The sequence below is a fragment of the Denticeps clupeoides genome, chromosome 8 (genome assembly GCF_900700375.1).
Source record: "Denticeps clupeoides chromosome 8, fDenClu1.1, whole genome shotgun sequence".
NCBI lineage: Eukaryota > Metazoa > Chordata > Actinopteri > Clupeiformes > Denticipitidae > Denticeps > Denticeps clupeoides.
This window is the reverse complement of record NC_041714.1, coordinates 19,022,015-19,043,532: the sequence shown is the minus strand read 5'-3', so window position 1 is coordinate 19,043,532 and position 21,518 is coordinate 19,022,015. Positions and strand designations below refer to the sequence as shown.

General features: G+C 45.8%; 1 protein-coding gene across 3 annotated transcripts; it reads left to right on the top strand.

Annotated features, from left to right (window-relative positions):
• Positions 1-653: 653 nt before the first annotated feature.
• ccdc186 (coiled-coil domain-containing protein 186) lies at positions 654-20,861 on the top strand. Of its 3 annotated transcripts, none has more exons than XM_028988394.1 (17): positions 654-787; positions 2,730-3,110; positions 3,144-4,021; positions 5,939-6,065; positions 7,287-7,415; positions 8,220-8,432; positions 9,234-9,353; positions 10,446-10,550; positions 10,670-10,768; positions 11,292-11,378; positions 11,547-11,689; positions 12,089-12,344; positions 14,359-14,548; positions 15,456-15,536; positions 16,502-16,715; positions 19,727-19,946; positions 20,043-20,861. In XM_028988394.1, exons 2-17 carry the CDS (start codon positions 2,736-2,738, stop codon positions 20,124-20,126), a joined length of 3,321 nt encoding a protein of 1,106 aa, XP_028844227.1. In that variant the 5' UTR covers positions 654-787; positions 2,730-2,735; the 3' UTR covers positions 20,127-20,861. The 3 variants fall into 3 exon arrangements, with proteins under 3 accessions (XP_028844227.1, XP_028844228.1, XP_028844226.1); XM_028988395.1 differs by having other exon boundaries at positions 2,730-3,135; positions 3,235-4,021; XM_028988393.1 differs by having other exon boundaries at positions 2,730-4,021.
• The last annotated feature ends 657 nt before the right edge of the window (positions 20,862-21,518 follow it).

Here is a 21,518-nt window from a genome sequence, read left to right as displayed (position 1 = left end):
ACAGTATTAAATTAAATGAACCAGCAAAGCATGGCCATGTGGGCTAATTCATTTATATATAAAAAACATTTACAGGCATTTTACAGCAGCCATACGAATTGCAGCAGGATCAACAACTGCAGTGTTAATATTGACTATTGCATTTATTATTAGTAGTATTTTCTGCCACATTTCCCCTGCTTGAGCTCTACGTAACATTTATTAGCAATTAGATGAAGTTTATTTCATTAGTACACCACGAGGTCCAGGTACCTTCGAAAAACGTTTGCCTCGTATTTGTGATCTAATTCAGACAGAGTTGCAGCCTGGCTGACGCAGTCACCGTAATTTTTCTAGTTTTCTGCCCCTCGGGGAAAGGGATGCGAATGTACTGAAGCTTAAAAAAGGAGAAAATGAGAATACCATCAGGTCTAACTCTTGCTTTTAATTTAAAGGCCACCTGAAAAAAAGTTAATTATTGTCCTTTATTTAAAATTCTCGTATAAATCATTTTGTAGATTGTACTTTTTATTTCTTGATATTTAAATTTGCCCGAGTGTGTGTGTGTGAGTGACAAAAAACACGTTAACAGGTGTTTACAGGTAGATCCCAAGAGCGGGCGCTGATTGGATGGAACCCCGGAAGCGCCGCCCACCCCTCCCCGCAGTGGCCATATTTGTTGATGTGTCACCTCGGAGCGACCCGCGATGGGAGCCGATTCCTTCAGGCGGGGATCCCCTCTTCTGATACCGGCTGCGTCTTTCCTGCGGTCGATGGATTTGTCCTAGACGCCGTTTTGTAATTCCCGGTGAGTTTTGCGTGTTTTTTCAGGCCCCTACGTTAGCTGTCAGGCAGCCGTTTTGTGCGGTTTTGCTAGCATTAGCTTTAGCATTAGCCAGACTAACGTCTTGACCGATTCTGGGCACCTGGACGTGCCAACGAGCGGTCATAAAAGCGCCCTGTTGCTACTTCTGTCACGGTTTATACATCCCCCTGTGTGCGTTATGTCGGAACACGATTATGCGCGACAGCTCAGGCAGTTTGGGCTAAGCTCACTTTTAAGCCTGTCGGCTAATAGCGCCTTGAGCACTTGAGCTGTCAGACCCTGTTTCGCTGTCACCAGTCGCCCCATCCTAGATGGGCGACAAGGCGTGGCTTTGAAAAGACGGACCCGGAGTATTTTGTTGTTTTTTTTTGGCACATGGCGCTCTGCCGCGCTGCCAGATTTAGCGTGTCTTTAATCCCGCTCCGGGTCATCCTTTTCCAGACTTTTTTTTGGGGGGGGGGGGTTTATTTCACCACTCCACAGCAGTAGGTGTTCTGCGATGCTCCGTGTGCGTTTACAATCGCCTCCCTACGTGGTGTGAGGTTCAGTCTGAGGTCCAGATGCTGTCACATAAGTTTCTACAGATTTTGGTTCTTTTAAAATAATTTTTTTAATAGACTGAGAATTTAAAACCTGCCGAATAACCATTTCAGGCAGTGCAGGGTGGTGGCATCGCTTGCAGTGTGAATGTCCCTGATAAGGATGTTGAGTGACGATGCCGATCTTGCCGGAGATTGACCATCAGGAAGTGTGATTTCTGCTTTTCTGGTTCTGTCCATCATCGGCGTTAATGAATCTCTCACAAGTTTTACATGGTTGGAATGGGTTACGTTTTAGGTGCAACTGTGTACCAGCCTCAGCATAAGGTATTTGAGTTATTCTTAAAATATAAGTCCCAGACAAGTTTGTCTGGAGGAGACACGGTGTAATATTCCAGCCTAGACAGCTGGCTTGGTCAATATTTATTTGCTAAGTTATCCATTTTGGTTATTAATTAAGAGCAGTCCACGTTTGTCCGGTGCTCTGTAGGCTGTGATAAATATATATTTTTATGTGGCACTCAGGTGTTGACTCCCAGGTTTATGGTGGATTAATGTGTGTTTATTTTTCCGTCACTGTGTGGACCGATGCGCATGCATGCATAATTTTTATTGCTGAAAACATTGATAAGGGAGGGGAAAAAAACAAGCGAATGCAGGTGATCTCTTGCTATTTTCCAGTGGTGGATAGTGTACATAAGCCATGTATTTCAGATGTTGTTGTAGAGATACCCAAGGCAAAGAATAAGTACAAAGGAACGTCATATATTTTGGCTTTAAAATTGTTTACTACAGACTGTACTGTGCTGTGTGTCGTTTAAAGGTCGTTGTCTTTGAATCACCAGACGGAAGTTCATTAATTCATTCGTTCTCTTGCCTGTAGAATCGCTGTATCAGCCTCGTGCCCATATGACCTGTCCAGAACTGGAATGGGGGAGGAAAAACAGGCTCGACTCGTGCGTCTCGTGCATCACAGTTTGACTTCCTGGAATCATTTTTCTTCATTTTTCCTGAAACGTTACTTGCTTTGATCCATTTGGGATGGTTAAGGTGGTTCTTGAATGAAGCTGGGCCCACACCCAGCTAATGTTCTCAGGGTCCTGCCTGTAGGTGGAAGGGAGCCGCCGCCCTTGTGTATGAGTAAGGGCCGCACCTCGGGTCGTTGACGTGGGCGGGACGCGTTGAGAAATGTTCCTCCTCTCCCGACCCGAGAGGAGGCCGAACAGATCGTGGTGGAATGATGGCATTCCACCCAGGTCTATCAGCGAGCTGACTGAAACGTGTCTAAAGCTGGGACCCAGGTGACAGTTTTTATCAGGTGAATTGTGCTTTTGGTCACTGTTGTTGACAAAAAAATGTAATTATTAATTTTTGTGCTGGTGCAGGTGATCATGGACGGTCTGCCGGACTGTCAGATCCCAGCTCCTGCGATGGAGGAGGGGCCGGATGACGGGTCAACGGCGGGTGCTGCTGGGCTCTTGATGAAGGGCGGGGCAGGCTGGAGTGAGGAGGCGGAGTTTGACCGCTCTCCATCTAAGAGCCGGGACCGTTCGGAACACGGAACGGATGCCCAGACAGATGAGAACCTGAGCTGCGACAGTGGAACCTCGTCCATGGATGACACCCGCACTCCTACAGGGGGGCTGGAAATGGCGCTGGAGTGTTCTCCTATCGAGGAATCTTCATCTGCGGTTCTGGAGGGAGTGGAGGAATTTTCCTCTGTTGCTCTACATCAGACTTTGGAGTCTCCTCCTGCAGTTCTGGAGGGGACTACAGACTCGTCCCCTGCAGTTCTAGAGGGGACTACAGACTCGTCCCCTGCAGTTCTAGAGGGGACTACAGACTCGTCCCCTGCAGTTCTAGAGGGGACTACAGACTCGTCGCCTGCAGTTCTGGAGGGGACTACAGACTCGTCGCCTGCAGTTCTGGAGGGGACTACAGACTCGTCCCCTGCAGTTCTGGAGGGGACTACAGACCCGTCGCCTGCAGTTCTGGAGGGGACTACAGACCCGTCGCCTGCAGTTCTGGAGGGGACTACAGACCCGTCGCCTGCAGTTCTGGAGGGGACTACAGACCCGTCGCCTGCAGTTCTGGAGGGGACTACAGACCCGTCGCCTGCAGTTCTGGAGGGGACTACAGACCCGTCGCCTGCAGTTCTGGAGGGGACTACAGACCCGTCGCCTGCAGTTCTGGAGGGGACTACAGACCCGTCGCCTGCAGTTCTGGAGGGGACTACAGACCCGTCGCCTGCAGTTCTGGAGGGGACTACAGACCCGTCGCCTGCAGTTCTGGAGGGGACTACAGACTCGTCGCCTGAAGTTCTGGAAGGACCTGTGGACTCTTCAGTTCTTGATGGGACAGCAGAATTGTCCCCTGATCAGACACCTTTCATTTCCACTCCAGTCAACGGTTCCAGGGAATCTCCCGCCCCGACTGACCAGAGCCGCTCCAGCGCCAGTCCGTTCGACACCGACTGCAGCCGGAAGCTGATATGTGAGATCCAGAGGACACTCTCCCAGGAGTCCCTGTTGGACGAGCTGGAGTCCGAGCTGTTCTCGTGTCACGTGTCCGAGGGCGGGGTCCTCCATGGAAGCCCCCCCAACGGCCTACCGAAGGAGGCTGACTTTGAGAAGTGTGTCCAGTATAAATACAACAAACAGGAAAAAGCCATCAAGAGGTAAAGAATCAAGTGACCCACTGTCTCTAGATTTTTCATTAGCGCTTTTTTAATTTTTTTTTTAAATTAAGAAACAAAGCCATTACCAGGTCTACAACGTGTGCCACGCCCAACTTAACAGCTTGGCTGAAACCTTTTGTTATGATTGCAGTAGAACCTGGTCAGTCGCATGTCAATTACACTGAACAGCACTAATACAGGTTCTTAAAGAGTAGCAGCTGATTTACCAGTTATGCGCTGTTCTCTCTCTGTGGTTGTTGTTGTTGATTCTACTTCGGTGGTGGCGTCACCAGAGACATTGTCATTACATTTACAGTTGCATTACTGTTGGAATATATATATACACACACACACACACACACACTACAAGGCAAAAGTTTGGACGCACCTTCTCATTCAACGTGTTTTCTTTATTTTCATGACCATTTACGTTGGTAGATTCTCACTGAAGGCATCAAAACTATGAATGAACACATGTGGAGTTATGTACTTAACAAAAAGTGGAGACCTGGCCTCCACAGTCACCGGACCTGAACCCAGTCCAGATGGTTTGGGGTGAGCTGGACCGCAGAGTGAAGGCAAAGGGGCTAACAAGTGCTAAACACCTCTGGGAACTCCTTCAAGACTGTTGGAGAAGCATTTCAGGTGACGACCTCTTGAAGCTCATCGAGAGAATGCCAAGAGTGTGCAAAGCAGTAATCAGAGCAAAGAAACTAGAATATAAAACATGTTTTCTGTTATTTCACCTTTTTTTGTTAAGTACGTAACTCCACACGTGTTCATTCATAGTATTGAGGCCTTCAGTGAGAATCTACCAACGTAAATGGTCATGAAAAGAAAGTAAATGTAAAATGTAAATGAAAAGAAAGAAAACACATTGAATGAGAACTTTTGCCCTGGACTGTATATACACACACTGTAGTTTACTGCCATTTAAATATGGTGCCCCCCGAATCTGAATCATGAAGGGAATGTAGGCACAGATGATAATGGCACAGTTCATTTATAGCAGATTGAAGGAAATAAAAGTTTCCTTAATCAAGTTGCCGGCTTTCACGTGCACATTTTTGGTGGTCCGTTCATAAATAACCCATGCATGAGTGTAGAAGCCTTTCCTATGGCTGCTTCTGCCCAGGCCGCAGTATCTGATCGCAGTTGTACGTTCTGCAAGGAGACCAGCTGCGTTTACCATCTTCCAGCCCCGTCACCAAAATGCTGATGCTGCTTCAGGCATTTGGGTGATTGAATCTGGTTCCGTTTCATGCCGCATTGAGTTTGAAACAGCAGAAAATAAACACTTGCCATATTTTACCATGGATTAACAACAGAGTATAATGTCCTTATGTTCTGGTCACCCTGAGGTGCCTGATCAGGGTTCATGGGTCACACTGCCGTACAGCTGACCAGAAACATTTGCAGGATAATTGCTTTTCATTGAAACTTATTTCTAATTAAAGATGTGTGTAACGTGACTGAGTTTATTAAATGTGCATTATGACGTTTCCTCTGTGATATCAGTTATTAAATAGTTTAATATTCTGTTTATGCATTATAAGCCACATGGTTATCTGCAGGTGTGGTAAAGGAACCACGCTCTTATTTCCAGAAGCTGACGGTAGAATTTTGTGTGTGTGTGTGTGTGGTGAGATGAGACAAGTGCAAGGTACTGCAGGATGCTTCATGCTTCAGTGTTCATGAATTTGCTCCTTTTAATGAGTTTTATAATTTGTGTGCAGTGTCAGCTCGTGGGGGTGATTGGGGTGGGGTGATTTTTGCTTCTTTTCTAGTTGCTGCACGGAATGAAATTTGAACCTTCAACATTTTTTTTAAATCTGTAAATCATCTCGATTATGGCTGAATAAAAATCTGGAAATATCAGCTACCATGTCCGCCTGTTTGATATGAGCTTCTCCTCAGGTTGCTGGAGGAGAACCGGAAACACCAGGAGCTGATCCTGGGCATCTGCTCGGAGAAGGACAGCATGAGGGCGGAGCTGAAGAGGAGGATGGAGACAGAGCGGCAACACGCCTCCACCATCAGGAAGGTAAAAGGGTTTTCATCCCTTCCTGAATAGAGAGATGGAATAGAGATGGTTTCTGAGGTGAAACTGTCCACCAGTGGCTGCACTTCAGGATGTAATAGGGTGGTAGTAGCCTAGCGGGTAACACACTCACCTATGACCCAGAACACCCAGGTTCAAACCACACTTACTACCATTGTGTCCCTGAGAAAGACCCTTAACCCTAAGTTGCTCCAGGGGGGGACTGTCCCTGTCACTACTAGTCGCTCTGGATAAGGGCGTCTGGTAAATGCTGTAAATGTTAAAACTGACCTGCCTTGGATGTGGGGAAACGAGCATCTTGGTCTTTTATTGGCTCCCATTTCTCCCCACAGTGTAAACACGGCCATCTTCCCACTCTGAGTGTGTTCTGGTTCATATTCAAATGAATTTGTGTGTAGCTGTTGTGTTTCTATCGGGGCCAAAATGATTTGTGTTGTTATAAGATGTGAGCCTGCTGCTGACCCCGCCCAGAACACGCCCCCACCTGAACTTCCGCCAGCTGCGCTCTCATCTGCAGGCGCTGATGAATAACTGTCTTATTTGAATGTAGTTGTCTTTAGTTTTTCTGAAGTGTTTTTGTTTTTTCTGATTTGAGCCATATTTACCCTCGAACCCTCAAGAGATGGGCGGAATAACCCCGAGCTGAGAATAAGGAAGTAATCTGTTGTTGATGCAGGAGGCGGAGTCACTGTAAAGAAGAGCTGCACATGACAGGGAACACACAATGTTTGTGTGTGTGTGTGTGTGTGTGTGTGTGTGTGTGTGTGTGTGTGGTACCCATGAGCTCTAATCTAATGACTGTTGTTCATGCGCCTCCCTGATTGGACACGACCTGTGCCTGAGACCAGTGACAGCTGAGTAAACAGTGTTACTAATGTCCCTCTGCTAGTCACTCTTTCCTGTCAGACCTCAACATTTAATAAACTACGAGTAGCGTTTGTGCTACGTGTGCTTGCTGTGTGTTTATCTGTTTCTTGTAACAGCCGACCTCTGAACCGCGGACTGAAGCCCCGTTACCTCCCGTTAAAAGACGAGTCTGCGGTTTAGCAGAGCTTCTGACTGGTGGAGGATTTATTCCCTCTGCCTCACATGTGTATGATTCATATCATCTCTGGAGAACGCTTCGAACCTTGAAATGCACGTGCTGTTCTTCTAGCTGAAGTTGCCTTCAGAATACAAATGGACTCTTTCTTTTGTTTCCAGTTTGAGGGTCAGGTGGAGGAACTGGTGAAGGAGCTGAACGAAGCCCGAGAGAAGCTCCTCCAGCAGGAGCAGGCGGCCAAGAACAATGCTCAACAGATCCAGAGGGAGACGTCCTACCGGCTCGAGCAGGTGAGTGGTGGTCGCCGTGGTTACCGGCGATGTTGCTTTTGATGCTGCCCCCTCTGTTGCCATGGAAAGGGCTGGTGTGAAGGGCTGGATGCTGCCCCACCACTGCACACCTCCCTCTTCTCTGAGTTGCGTGATCTAGTGATGGGGGCGGGGTTTGGTGCGTGAGGTGGGTGTTGCACATGCATGTAAAGGATGAGTTGACTTTGGTGTGGGACAAGCTAAATTTGCAGAGAGCACTCGGTCGACAGGAGTGCTGCGAGGAGGACTGTGATAGGTTCCAACATACACTTTTCAAATATAAATAACCTTGCAAAATCTTTCCACTGGGATCTTAAGTACAAGGCATGGCATTAAATCAAATGATATAAACTAGTGTGATAGCATGTAAAAATCCATAAAATAAGAAAAATCCTTATAGCCCTTGTGCTCAGGGTATGTCACATACATGATCTCTGCTGTAGATGTCACATGACCACGGCCACTACCCACAACATCGTGTGAGGATGATGAGGAAACGTATCTTATGTTGCACGTACGGTGCATATAAAAAGTGGCGGTTGTAACCTTACAGTTCATATGGAAAAACAAACAAAAAAAAAAGTAGACCAAATGTGCACACACCCTTAAACTAATACTTTTTGTTCTGATTCTTCATGTAGGTAAAAGGATTTCTGTTTTTTGGGATTTTGTGGAATAAATAAGCTACCTTCCCTCTGCAAGAATCCACCGGATGAATAATAATGCACATGAAATCCCCCATAATGCATCTCTGCCGCGACTGATGAGCATCCGCTGTGTTTTCAGGCCAGTAAGAAGTGCGAGGAGGCGCGCCAGGAGAAGGAGGCGATGGTGATGAAGTACGTGCGGGGGGAGAAGGAGGCGCTGGACCTGCGGCGCGAGCGCGAGCAGCTGGAGCGGAAGCTGCGCGAGGCGAGCAAGGAGGTGGACCGGCAGGCGCTCCGCGGCAACCAGCTGGCCCAGGACAAGGGCCGCCTCCAGCAGCTCCACGATGCCAAGGTTGGCCCGCCGTTGCCGTGGAAACGCGGTCCGTTTATGTTCGAGTGGTGCTCCATCAGCAGAGCCGGAATGTTCGTTGAGAGAACGTTGTTTCTCTGTTATTGTGATTCTTATTTCTCGCCTGTTTTTGCGTCTTGATTGAAGTGGTTGGTGATGCAGTTTCCCAGCATTCAAACACGCCATGTGCATCAGAGCCCATCCGGGAAAGAAAAAGTCAATAAAACCCACTGACCTTTTTATGTCATCTTTACAATTGTGCATATTTTAAATTTTTTTTTCTGGCCACTTTATTAGAGACAGACCTTTGCCAGACCAGTCTGCATCTCCTGCTGTGGCATGTTGTGTGATCACAAATCATCTTCTGCCTTAATATACTGTGGAAGTGGATGACCCTGCCAGTCTCCCTGCATCATGCTTAATCATACCAATTAGCACTGGGCCTGACCATTGATTTTAATGAAGTCGATGGCAAGTTTTATTGCACCATATATCTCGCAATAGAGTGAACAATTTATTCCACCATTGGGTTTTTTTTTTTATTTTTTATTGCAGGATATAAAAGGGGCCGATATAAGACTATCACATTGGGGTACAGGTCAATAAATAAATAAGAGTTGTGGGGTAAAGAATGTTCAATACCAGACAAATAATAAAATAACTTTTTTCTAAATGAATACATGTATATATGGTGTCTGAGGGGTGGAGGAAGTTTGAGGAAGTTTGAAGGTCTCATTATTGACTCGGTGTCATGTGCGAGTTACCCGTAGGATGATGCTGGACTTGTGCTTGGTCTGGCTGCAGGAGAGAGACGTGAGCCAGTTGACACGGGAGGTGGAGAGGCTGAAGGAGGAGGTCAACTCTCAGGTCATTAAAGTGAAATGGGCCCAGAACAAACTGAAGAGCGAGGCGGACGGACACAAGGTAACCAGCCCATGTTTCCTTCTTCATGCAGTATAATCATATTTTTAATCAGGGAAATGTGTCCTTTTGTGAGAACCCAAAACATCTGTAATTATTCTGGCTAATGTGAGTGTCCGCACCCATCACACTTCGCTGCTTGTTTGGTGGCGTTAACCCTCCAGTCTATGACTGATGAGAAGTTTATTTATTTATTTATTTTTTGGCGACAAGGTTGCTGTTACCCTGGAGAAAGAACGAGGAACTAAAAACATAGATGGTAAAAATGATCAAAATGTTTGGAAATACAGTGTAGAATATACAGTTCAGCTTAGTTTTCTGTTGTTCACATGCATTAAACAAAATATGTAATAATTCTAATGCTCTGTTATCATTCACAACTTTAATGATTATTTTATTTGTCCCTGATTAGTTCTGGTGTAATTACAAATTAATCTTTTTTTTTTTTTTTTTTTTTTCCTCCCTGAATTCCCCCTCTTATTGCTGCATCAGTCTTATTTACAAGCCCGATTAAACATTCTACTGTATGCAGATTATAATGAACCAACCTGATTACCTCTGATTTAAATAGATGGACTGCCTTACTGCCCCTTTTACACCCTTTTCTTTCTCTCATTTTAACCATGGCCATTATTATTACAATTATTTATTTATTTATTTATTTTAATATTATTTGCATACTAATCTGCTTTCATAAAAAGGAATACGACAAATAAAAAAATTACTTCTAGAATGTGGGGACATTTGTTGTCATAGTTTGGAGCATTTCTATCCAAAGGGGACATGAAGTGGTTAAAGTGTCCTGCCAGTGTCCTCTAACACTGACTGACCACCGCCTCTCTTAGACATTTGTCTAATTTGCATGCAATACTTCTCTCCTCACCTTGCTATGATGGGCGGTAAATCGCATGATTAGGAGTAAACATACGTCACAGCCTCATCAGAATCTGTTGATTTCTGATGCATGTAAAAGGCCGCCACGCTCTTCTGCTTCACAGCCTCAGACTTATTTCCTTTAACCCGTCAGGAGACACGCCCTTTCTGTTCAGCCGCCGCCCCACCTGACATGATTGGTTCTCTTGTGTCACTAAAAAGGAAACAAAGGACAAGTTGAAGGAGACCACGGCCAGGCTGACCCAGGCAAAAGAGGAGACGGAACAGATCCGGAAGAACTGCCAGGACATGATCCGCACGTACCAGGTGGGGACCAGAGTCTGCTCCCCTGGACCAGCAGGGGGCACTGCGTAACCCTGCAGTAAAAAATGGGCATGGTTGTAAATGTCCTGGCTCTCTCTCTCTCTCTCTCTCCCCTGGCCCAGGAGTCTGAAGAGATAAAATCCAATGAGCTGGATGCTAAATTGCGGGAAACTAAAGGGGAGCTGGAGAAGCACAAGCAGGAGCACACAGACCAGCTGGAGGTGACCCACACACTCACACACTTTAATCAGGCCGATTAGTGCCACTTTGAGACAATTCTCATGACAAAAAAAAATCTGATCATATGCTTTGTAAACCAGAACAGCTTTAATTTCGAGTAACGTGCAGTAAATGTTCAAACACACACGTTAATTTCAGTGAGGTGATTAATGATTAATTAAAGGGTTAAAGCAGAATGATTTTTTATTTTTTTTTTGTCGTTGATTGTGGTCTAGCAGCTACAGCCTGCCTGTGGTCAAACTTCCTCTTTAAAACTATCACAGCCAAACCACCACCACCACAACACCCGCTGCGTTGTTGTTGTTTGTCCTGCTCTTGATGTGCGATATCGGTGAGACCACGCCCCTGCGCTCCTCTCTGTCGGTTTACTTCTCGTCCCGCCACGCTCGCCGCACCACTAGTGTTCCTCGTTAGCGCATTCCTCAGGGTCGCGGGGGGGGACCGACCGAACAGAAGGAGACTTGTTTATCTGTTCCCGCCCTTTCCCCTTGGTTTGATTGGCAGATGCACCAGGCCAAGATTAAAGAGCTGGAGGATCTGAAGAGGACTTTCAAGGAGGGGATGGATGAGCTCACTACACTCAGGACCAAGGTGTGTGTGTGTGTGTGTGTGTGTGTGTATGTGTGGCTATTGTCTGTTTTCTGTGTCGTGCTTCAGCACTCTTGCTTCTACGTTTCCATTATATCTATGTGTGTGTGTGTGAACGTGATTATGTGAATTCTGGCTATTTTAATAAACGCTGGCTACTTCTTCCCCCAGGTGAAGTGTTTGGAGGACGAGCGCCCACGCTGGGAGGATGAACTCTCTAAGTACCGGGAGATCATCAACCGGCAGAAGGCGGAGATCCAGAACCAGAGGGAGAAGCTGGGCGCTGTGCAGAAAGTGGAGGAGCAGCTCCAGAGGTGACTGCGTCTCATCTCTCTCGTTTCCTGTGGCGTCTGCCCTTCACCGCCTCTGTCCTGCTGCTCCACAGATGTAAATACACCTGGAGGCATGCTGAGCGTTCACCTGGTCACTTATAAACCACGCCCACCCACACAGCCCCACAGGATGCCCCTCTGACCTTTCACCCTTTGTAATAACGATCAGAGCATGGTATTAGGTCATGGGGGAGTCACATGGCTTCTGTGTAGACTCTAAAATATCCACCTACATAACGTGACCTGTATTATGACAAGCCGAATGAATACAAGCAGTAGGAAGTCTAATTACAGGCGGAGTTTGGGGGAGGGTTCAAGGTTCATTGGCTGAATTATCATTCTGAGATTTTGGGCTGATCGCTTGTGGTTTCCGCTTGACAGTAATAAGCAGGAGACTGCGGGTTTGCGGGAGGAGGTGGAGGCGCTGAACGCCCAGATCTCGGACCTTCAGAGGGACGTCCAGGGCAGCCGGACTCGCGAGGCTGAGCTGTTGACCTTCACTGAGAAGCTGAGCAGCAAGAACGCCCAGCTGCAGTCGGAGAACAACGGCCTGCTGTCGCAGCTGGACAGGATGAGCTCCAGATGCAGGGAACTGCAGACGCAGCTGGAGCAGACAGAGAGGACGCTGGGTGACGTGGTGAGTGTCACTGGATTCATACACTCCAAACAGAAAAAAAAATCTCCCCTCTAGTGCTGCACGATTAATCTAATCGCAATCGTAATCGCGATGTCAGTCTGTACGATTACATGAACGCAAAAAGCTGCAATTTAAATGATTAGTACATGGATTGGATCGGCAACATATCCGATCCATTCTCTCATTCTCTCAAAGTTTGCGAGCTGACTGAAGTCTCACTTCAGTCGGATGTGACGTGTTTGGTCACATGACTTTCGATTCGGAGACATATGGTTAGACGCCGCATGTCGCGCTGCATCGTACGTCAACGTCGCCGCCATATTGCAATAGGCTGTGCTGTGACGTGAAGCATATACATGTCTATGGAGAGAAGTGTATAAAAATTACTCACTCTTGTGCTGCTTGGGGCTGTACAAACCGCTGTACGCTCCAAACCAGATCCCCGGGGATTACATTTCATAGGTAAGGCTGGACGATTGTTTTGAATATATTTGGCCATTATAAAATCCCATTTTATAAGTCTTAACCTTAGCTAAGCTAGGCTAAGCTAGCGAAGCTAAGCCTCCAAACAATGTTTTGGCTAATGTAGGCATTAACTATTTAGACTGTTCTTTGCTGTTCAGTTAACTTCTCAAACTTTGAAGGTTTCCTAAAGAAATTCACCTCAGTTTATAAATGTTAACCTTAGCTAAGCTAGCAAAGCTATGCATCCCTGTGTTAAAGTCAGCCTCCAAACAACGTTTTGGTTAAACGTAAGAACTATAATACGGGATTTTATAATGGCCAAATATAGTTGTTTAGCCTTACCAGGGTTTGTCGTTCGACAGTAATGTAAAAGAGTTTTTTGTGATTTAAATAATTTAGTAGAATATTGTATTTTGAAAGCACTGGGCATTTCAGGTTGTTATAAGTAGTTTGTATGTTTCACTTTGAAATTAAACATTTCACTATTAGTATGCGACTTTTCATTGATATACAATCAAGTGTCCTTTATCATATCACAATCGCATATCGCAATATTGATCTCAATAATCGCAATATGTCTTTTTCCCCAAATCGTGCAGCCCTACTCCCCTCTCTCCACCGGCTCCCGGTAGCTGCTCGCATTGAGTTCAAATCCTTGATGCTGCCTACAGGGCTGTAAATGGAAGTGCACCCTCTTATATCAATACAATACTATCTAGTTACACTCCCGCACGCCCTCTCAGATCTGCAAATGAAATGAGACTGAAAATTCCCTCTTCCACCTTTTAAGAAGCCGTTGAATACCCACTTGTTCAAAAAGTATTTCAGACAAATCTAACACATGCACGTGTACACACACTGCACAAAAAAATAAATAAAAATTTGTATAGCACTTAACAATTTCCGAGCATGTTCCGAGCATGACTAGTTAGGCCTTATCAGGGCTCTTTGTTTTGTAAAGTCAAAATCTATAGAAACCGATCGAGAATTGCTGGTGTCTTCCTCTTTGGTCTGCTCAGTGGCACCTCAGTGGCACATTGGGATTCGAACCGGCAACCTTCTGGTTACGGGGCCACTTCCTCAACCGATAGGCCACCACTGCCCCATTACTGGCAGTGGGTCAGTAATGGTGTGGGGTGGCATTTCTTTGGGGGGGCCACACAGCCCTCCCTGACTAATAATAAACTTAGTCGAGACTAAGACTAAGACTAAAACTAAAACAGACAGGCCACCAGAAACTACGGATATTCCACCCTGAATGATCGATGGCATGGCTAATTTAAAAATTCAGTTGTGCTCCTTCATTGGTGAGCGTGACCTGCCATTTTCAATCACTCATCCACTTGTCACTTTATGTAAGAAATTAGCAGACGATAAACCCGCCCTCGCACATCTGGGTGTCTTGAGGCAGCATGCGAGCTGAGTTTGTCTGAGAAACTAAAAATATGTCATGCCAGTCATTAATGAAGAGGCCACGGACAAAAGTATGAATAAAGTTCAGGATCGTGGGAATGTGGTAAAGACTAAAGCGTTTACGTTTGTGTTACAGACTGCAACGCTGAAGCGGGAGGAGCACCTGAGGCAGGGCGAGGTGCAGGCGCTGCAGGCGGAGAGGTCTGCGCTGCAGGAGGAGACGGCGCAGCTGAAGACCAGGGTGGACGAGCTGAGGGACGAGTTGCTCACTCAGAAGAGGAAGCAGGTTGCCAATATCAAAGATCTCACCAAACAACTTGCACAAGGTCAGAAGCACACCGGCAACCAACGTTCCACTCGCACAAAGCTACAAACACGGCGCGACCCAGAACCGGTGAAATTCATTTTAGTTTTAGTCTAGTCTTGGCATCAAGGCGACAATTTAGTTTTTATTAGTCTTCGATTTACAAGGTTTGAATTATTATATTTTGTTACCTTATAGATTCAAGAATCCACTACATCCATTCCAGACACCTAAAAACGCTCTGAATTGTTCCATGTTTTTTGACCACACAACAAAAATGAAAGAGATTTTAGTTTTTATTTTGTAAACCGCATTTATTAGTCAACAACGTTACATGATTTATTTCATCATAGTTATTGTCACATGACCAGCATTTTAAGTTCCATCTCATTTTGTTCATAATATAGGTCCATTAAGATATTTCATTGATGAAAACAACTGAATGAAAGAAAGCTAGTAATCTCACCCAGAACTAGAAAATGAATCAGGGTGATTGATAATAATAATTCCATTCCCAACGTACACTCACTCGTGCATCTCCCCACCCCCACTGCTGATCTCCAACATGTAGCACCACACCCAGACTGCGGGAAATGGAGCCTTGGGAAGCTTTTGTAAGGCGGCGGAGACGTACGAACGTGGAGATATTTTTAAACGGCCTCTATTCGGGGCCGCTGGCCCTCTCAGAGCGACAACGTTTCTCCACCTCCAGGCACCTGAGGCTTTCAGGCTTTAATTGACCTTGTTTGACTTGCGGAGCGGATGAGTCCCAGGGGGATGTGGGTTATTTTTGGCCCTGAGCTGCAGACGTCACCCCAGTAAAGGCTCAGACGTGTCACCATGTCAACAACATTTCTGATGAAAATGTGAGATGTGTGTGTGTGTGTCTTGCAACTTAATTATTGAAACTGTGATTTTTGTGTGTGTAGCACGAAAGAAGCTGGAACAGGTGGAGAACGGGAGCTGCGATCGTGATATCAGCAGCATGGGAAGCCGCTCCAGCTCATCAGGTACCATACATTACCCATAGTTCTTACTATTGCAGACTGTGGTTGTCATTTGTTTTTGGGGGGCTTCAAATGGCAGCCAGATGAGGGTCATATGATTGTCCTTTCAGTGATTTGGCATGTGTTCACCCTCCTAACAATAGCATTTGTGCAAAAACAGAAACGAGGGACCAGAAAACAATTCACCATTAGCATGACATTATCTCCTGGCCACACCCCAAATCCTCCCCCCGCCCCTCCCTGCCTTCATTTTTATGAAGCTGATGCGTGAGTTGTGGGGACACATAATGTCTGACATTCACGTCCTTTAGTAAATGATGTCAGAACTGAAGCAAATGTTGCGGTAATCCACGGCACAGTCTAATATAAGCTAGTCAATTTATATCCATTATTAAACAGGTACATTTACAGCATTTACCAGACTCACTTATCCTGAGTGACTTACAATCATTAGTTACAGGGACCGTTCCCCTGGAGACACTCTGGGTTAAGTGTCTTGCTCAGGGACACGATGGTAGTAAGTGGGGTTTGAACCTGGGACTTTGTGGTCTTCTGGTTCAGAGGCGAGTTCCATTTGGCTATTACCACCCTGGGGTATTTGTTTCTTTATGCTAATTTTGCATGAAGTAGGTGGATGCGTCCGGTGAATTTCTGAGTTTTGTGAGAACGAAACATTTGCAGGCGCAAGTCTGTGAGGGATGGATCTTCTAAGGGAACGTGCTCCTATCACTCCAACTCAGCCTTCATACACAGACCATTGATGTCAGGATTGTTCCTGCAGGAAGGTTTTTCCTTGAAGGCCTTTTGTCACATTGTCATTTTGTCATTGAACTGGATGAGATGCTTCCATGTGAAGTGGCCTCTGTAAGTTTGAATGGGTTCTTTTTAGAAGGTTCGCATGTGCAGCTGAAGACCACGGTTGTCTGCTTCTTGCAATAAGCTGCACTGTTCACGTTTCTGTGTGTCAGGTTCTCTGAACGTGCGGGGCAGCAGTACGGAGGAGCGTTCCCCTGAGGGTCAGCCAGCGACGTCCACGGTGGACAGCTTCCCGGAGGTGGACAAGGCGGTGCTGGTGGAGCGGATTGTGCGGCTGCAGAAGGCCCACGCCCGCAAGAATGAGAAGATCGAGTTCATGGAGGATCACATTCGACAGCTGGTAGAGGAGATTAGAAAAAAGACGAAGTGAGTGAATGGACAAGAAAAAAAAAAAAAACCAGAAACGCAGAAGGGCAAGGGATAAAGGGCTGAAACGCGTTATTATTATAAATAATAATTCATACTCCGCCCTGTTGTGTAGTCACTTGTTTATGTATAACAATAAGCCACAAAACTTTGCTTCTGATAAAACAAACACGGCGCTTCCAAGATGTTTATGAGCATCTTTCTTTAGCCGAGTATTGTCTCTGTGAGATAACCTCACTGTTGCTGTCTCCGACAGGGCTGTGTCACTCTGTCTCGGCATTGTGGGTAATTTTTTTATTTTTTTTTTTTGCATCCTTTTCTCGTAACACCCCCTCATCGCCCACTGCCTTGGCTTTTATTTGATGGTGCAGGATTGTCATACAGAAAACGGGCACTGGTGGGCATTTACACGAACACATCTCTGCCCTGATATGGCCCCTGATATTAATAGTCATCTACTGGGATGGGACTGAGGCTTCACTAACAATCTTGCATCCATAATTCATGTGCCCCTCCCCCCCACACAGCGGCTGCCTCCTCGTATCCGGCACCCTTACTTCTGACTGGTCACATGATCACACACACACACACACACACACACACACATAATCCTTGATCTAGTTCTCATCCTTTCTCATATTTTATCTTTTAATGCATTTGTCCTTGACTGCTATTTGTCGGTGATCCTCATTAGTGATCAGTCTTATATCAGTAATGAGCCCATGATCGTGTTTCTGCAGTCTACAGTATCTGTTGCACCATCAGACAGAAACGTTGGTCGTGGGAACCTTCATTTAGGATTTAACCCTCTACAGACATGTAGGGTTCGTTTCTTATGGCAGTTCCATACATTGCCCCTTTTAACCACTGGAGGAATTTGAGCGGCTCAACCTTATTTTCACACAGTGTACAGGGCACCTAGCGGGTTGTCCCGAACAGTCAAGGTGCCATGAGGTCCCCATGAACAAGGTACTGTTTCCACACAGAGGACATATATTTTGTTGTGTGTCGCTGTGGTGCAGTGTATCACAATGACTATCATGTCACCTTCACACAAAAAAACTCCCAACATCTAACCTACGGGTTCCTACGCCGCATGTTAATACATTCCAGAAATGCCATTGAGGGACTTTTTTTTTTAATGTCTAAGTTTTTTTTGGGGGGGGTTTCAGTCTGTGAACCAGCCTGTCATGCTGCTCTCTTGACCTTTACATCACTATGGACTATTAGGGTCATGTGACACCCTGTCTGCTTACCTCAGCTTTTGCTGCTCTTGAATTGTTTTTGAGAGGTTGAGAACCAGGACATTGTCCTCCGTCCGTGTCGGGCTGGTCACCGTGATCTGGGGCTCTGTTCACGTTTCTGAAGGACCATTAATAGAGCTGGGTGCTTCTCCATGGACCTAAATAGATGTCAGGGAATCTCTGTAGATTTCCAGAGCTTGAGCTGGTGAATCGAAACCCAAATTCTTTCCCTGCTATTGTCTCCGTCTCTCCTCCCTGTCCCTGATAGCCTGACGTTCGCAACACACTGACAGTAGAGGCTGCTTCTTAGGTTCTTGTCATTATATATTTTGTTCTTTTTAAAACCGTCCTGACTGAACTGGGTCCAAATGGCTTAAGGCTGGGCCGAGGTGAGTTGTTCTCTGTATGTTGCCCTGAGGTTGAGATTTTATCTACTTATGTTTGGTGTGTGTGTGTGTGTGTGTGTCAGCTTTAGATTTTGCATTTGCTTCCCTTTCAGTTTTTTCTCTTCTCCTACCTAATGTTCCCATAAAGGACAATTTGCCTGTTGTGACAAAACAGGACGGTGGCTGCTCCATCTCTGTCTGGCATTAAATTCTCTCTCTCTCAGCATGTGGATGAACATTATATACCAGTGTAACTCTAAAGACTAAAGCTTGCTAAAATATTTTACAGCGAAAAGTGTTGGAGGGAATGTGCGGTCATAATGTTACGCTCACACGTTCAACAGAGGCGCTTCATTTCATGGTGACCTCGTGCTGCCCAACTGAATTGTGGGTCCGTTCCTCATGACAGATCATAAAATATTGAAATTTTCACACACAGAGCAAGCGCCAGCCAATCAATTCCATTTTTGCAATATTCCCCAAACATGTTGGTCAGTCTGGTTTAATGTGAGTTGTTGGGCGCCCTCAAACATGTTGGAATACAGTAAACAAAACCCAGCCTAAAATATCACCTATTTTAACCTTAAATACATTTAATTCATTGCAGTGATTTTTAAATGCAATTATTTTGATAGCCCTATATATGAGTAGGCACTTTGTGTGTGTGTGTGTGTGTGTATTTTATTTATTTATTTATTTATTAATATTAATTTTTTTTTTTTTACACTGTAAGATAACCACCAGCCTTGTAGTCCTGATTGGTTTTCCCACTATATCTGGATGGAGGGACGGAAATCTTATAAGATCACATTTGTCATTAAACTCCATTCTGGGTCTCATTTAAGACTAATGGTGGTATTACAAGATGACCCCCGACCCCTGTCTTCATGCAGGGTCTGCAGAACCCATTAAAACCTCAATCCGCCTTTTATTCGCATGTGCGTCACACCTGGGAATAATAGATTTGGAATGAAGCGACTCTCTTCATTCTGAGTGGGTAAAAGGCGTCTCTCCCCTCCGTTCTGCACCCACTTTGCTGACAATGACTGAAAACTACTTAGTTTTTTATTTTTCTCAGCATCTAAGTCTCTCTTTTTCTTCCTGCTGCTCTCCTTCAAATTAAGGAGAAAAACCAATAATGATTGAAAATGCCCCTCTCCTGCATTTACCTTCAGATTAGCCACTTTAAAACCAAATTACCGCAAGTTCTAAACGTCCAAATTTTCTCCTCAATTTGTTTTCTGTTGACCAGAGATTCTTTTTTGTTAATTGTGAATTGAGTGAAAACGGTCTCAGGTTGGGGCTCCACCTCCCCTTCAGATTGTCTTTGTTGTTTGTGAAATTTTTCGATTAAAAAAATTTTTTTTCCTGATTCTCGCAGGATCATTCAGAGTTATGTTTTGAGAGAGGAGACTGGCGCTCTGTCCTCCGAGGCGTCCGACTTCAACAAAGCCCACCTGAGTCGGCGGGGCGGCATCATGGCGTCTCTGTACACCTCCCACCCCGCTGACAGCGGCCTGACCCTCGACCTCTCACTGGAGATCAACAGGAAGCTGCAGGCAGTGCTGGAGGACACGCTGCTGAAGAACATCACGCTGAAGGTGCTGAGACACACAAGGGGACACGTCCTCCCACCTCGTTCCGTTTCTGTCGTCCTCTATTTTGTTCTCACACTGTCTTGCTGCCTTTCTCCACAGGACAATCTCCAGACTCTGGGCACTGAGATCGAGCGGCTGACCAAGCAGCAGCGCGAGGCAGAGGACCTGGTCAGTAGGAAGTGACGTCTGACAGCCAGAGCCGTGAACAGAGGACCACACACACACACACACACACACACACACACCGCATGAGCAGAATCAGTTGAAAGATGTCAGGACTACTGATCACACTCCGATCCTTCCATACAGGACTGTCAGGTTTTTGTTTATCACATGACTGCTGCTTCGTCCGCACTGCAGCCGGATTGGCTGGCTGGATCTGGCCCTGCCCTACCACCATTACTTGATGATCGCTGTGAAGCCAAATGAGTTCGTGTGAAGGTTCCTCCCACCCCGTACCTGAGGCTCCGCCCTAGAGTCCCACGTTGAAGGAACTGAAGGACCTTTAACATTCATGTTGAGTTTTCACAACGTTAGTGTTGGATTGTCATGATGCCAAAGAGTTCTGGTCAGCCATCAGTCTCTCTCTCTCTCTCTGTTTTATTTCTTTCACTTTCTCTCCCTCTCTCCACCATCATTTGTCTGAGTCTCCCGAGTGAAGGGAACAGTGATGCTGTTTTTAAACTCCCTTGTGAGTGGAGCAGTTAGACTAGGTTGGGGATACGTGACTATGGTGAGACTAAGTCAGAAAGCGTGTCAGACTCTGGACACATGCGCCCCTCTCCACCTCGGTGGTGACGGTGGAGAGGTACAAATTGCCTTATTATGGCATGTGGGGACTCTCTTTATTTTTCTCTGCTTTTAAACTTTTATTTATTAATTTTTTTTTTGCTTCTGAGATTGAATGTAATTTTTCTACGTGCTGAGCCGTCCTGTCCTGTTTTATTCCTGTCGTATGTGCAGCGATGCCACCGGCGTGGCGGTGACTCCGTCGGGGTCCAGGGGCCAGTAGATGGGGACGTTTGTAAATACCGAGGGGCAAAAGTGCAATTCCCCCTTTTGGAGGAGGGGCTGTAAATCTCTTTCTGTTTGTGGTGTTCACTCCCCTCCCTGCACAGCCCACTGTCGCCGTGGTTACCAGCGAGACCCCCCCCCCCCCCCCCCACATGATGGCATCAATTTAAAAATACTGCTCAATGCTGGTGGCCTCGTTATCTCCGTATGTGACGTGGGGCAGATGAACTGAGTTCATTTCTCTGAAATGAAGGTGAAATTTCTCGTTTCTGCATGGATGTGTCTAAATGAGGGGTGACGAATGATTTCAAATGGAATTTTTCTTTTTCTTTTTGATTACGTTTCTGTCTGGTTCGTCTGAGTAGTGAAGCCGTGTTGATTTGAATATTTGGTTGTAGATATGGTAATATATGTAAAATGTCCTTTTTTTTTTTTTTTTTTTTAAAAAAAAGGCCCCTCCTGTCTCTTTCTGTCCAGAGTTTTTATTTCCTGTCTTGGTTTCATGTGGGTAGTTAACCTGAACCAGGAGGGGTTGTAGTAAAGTTTAAAAAAAAAAAAAAA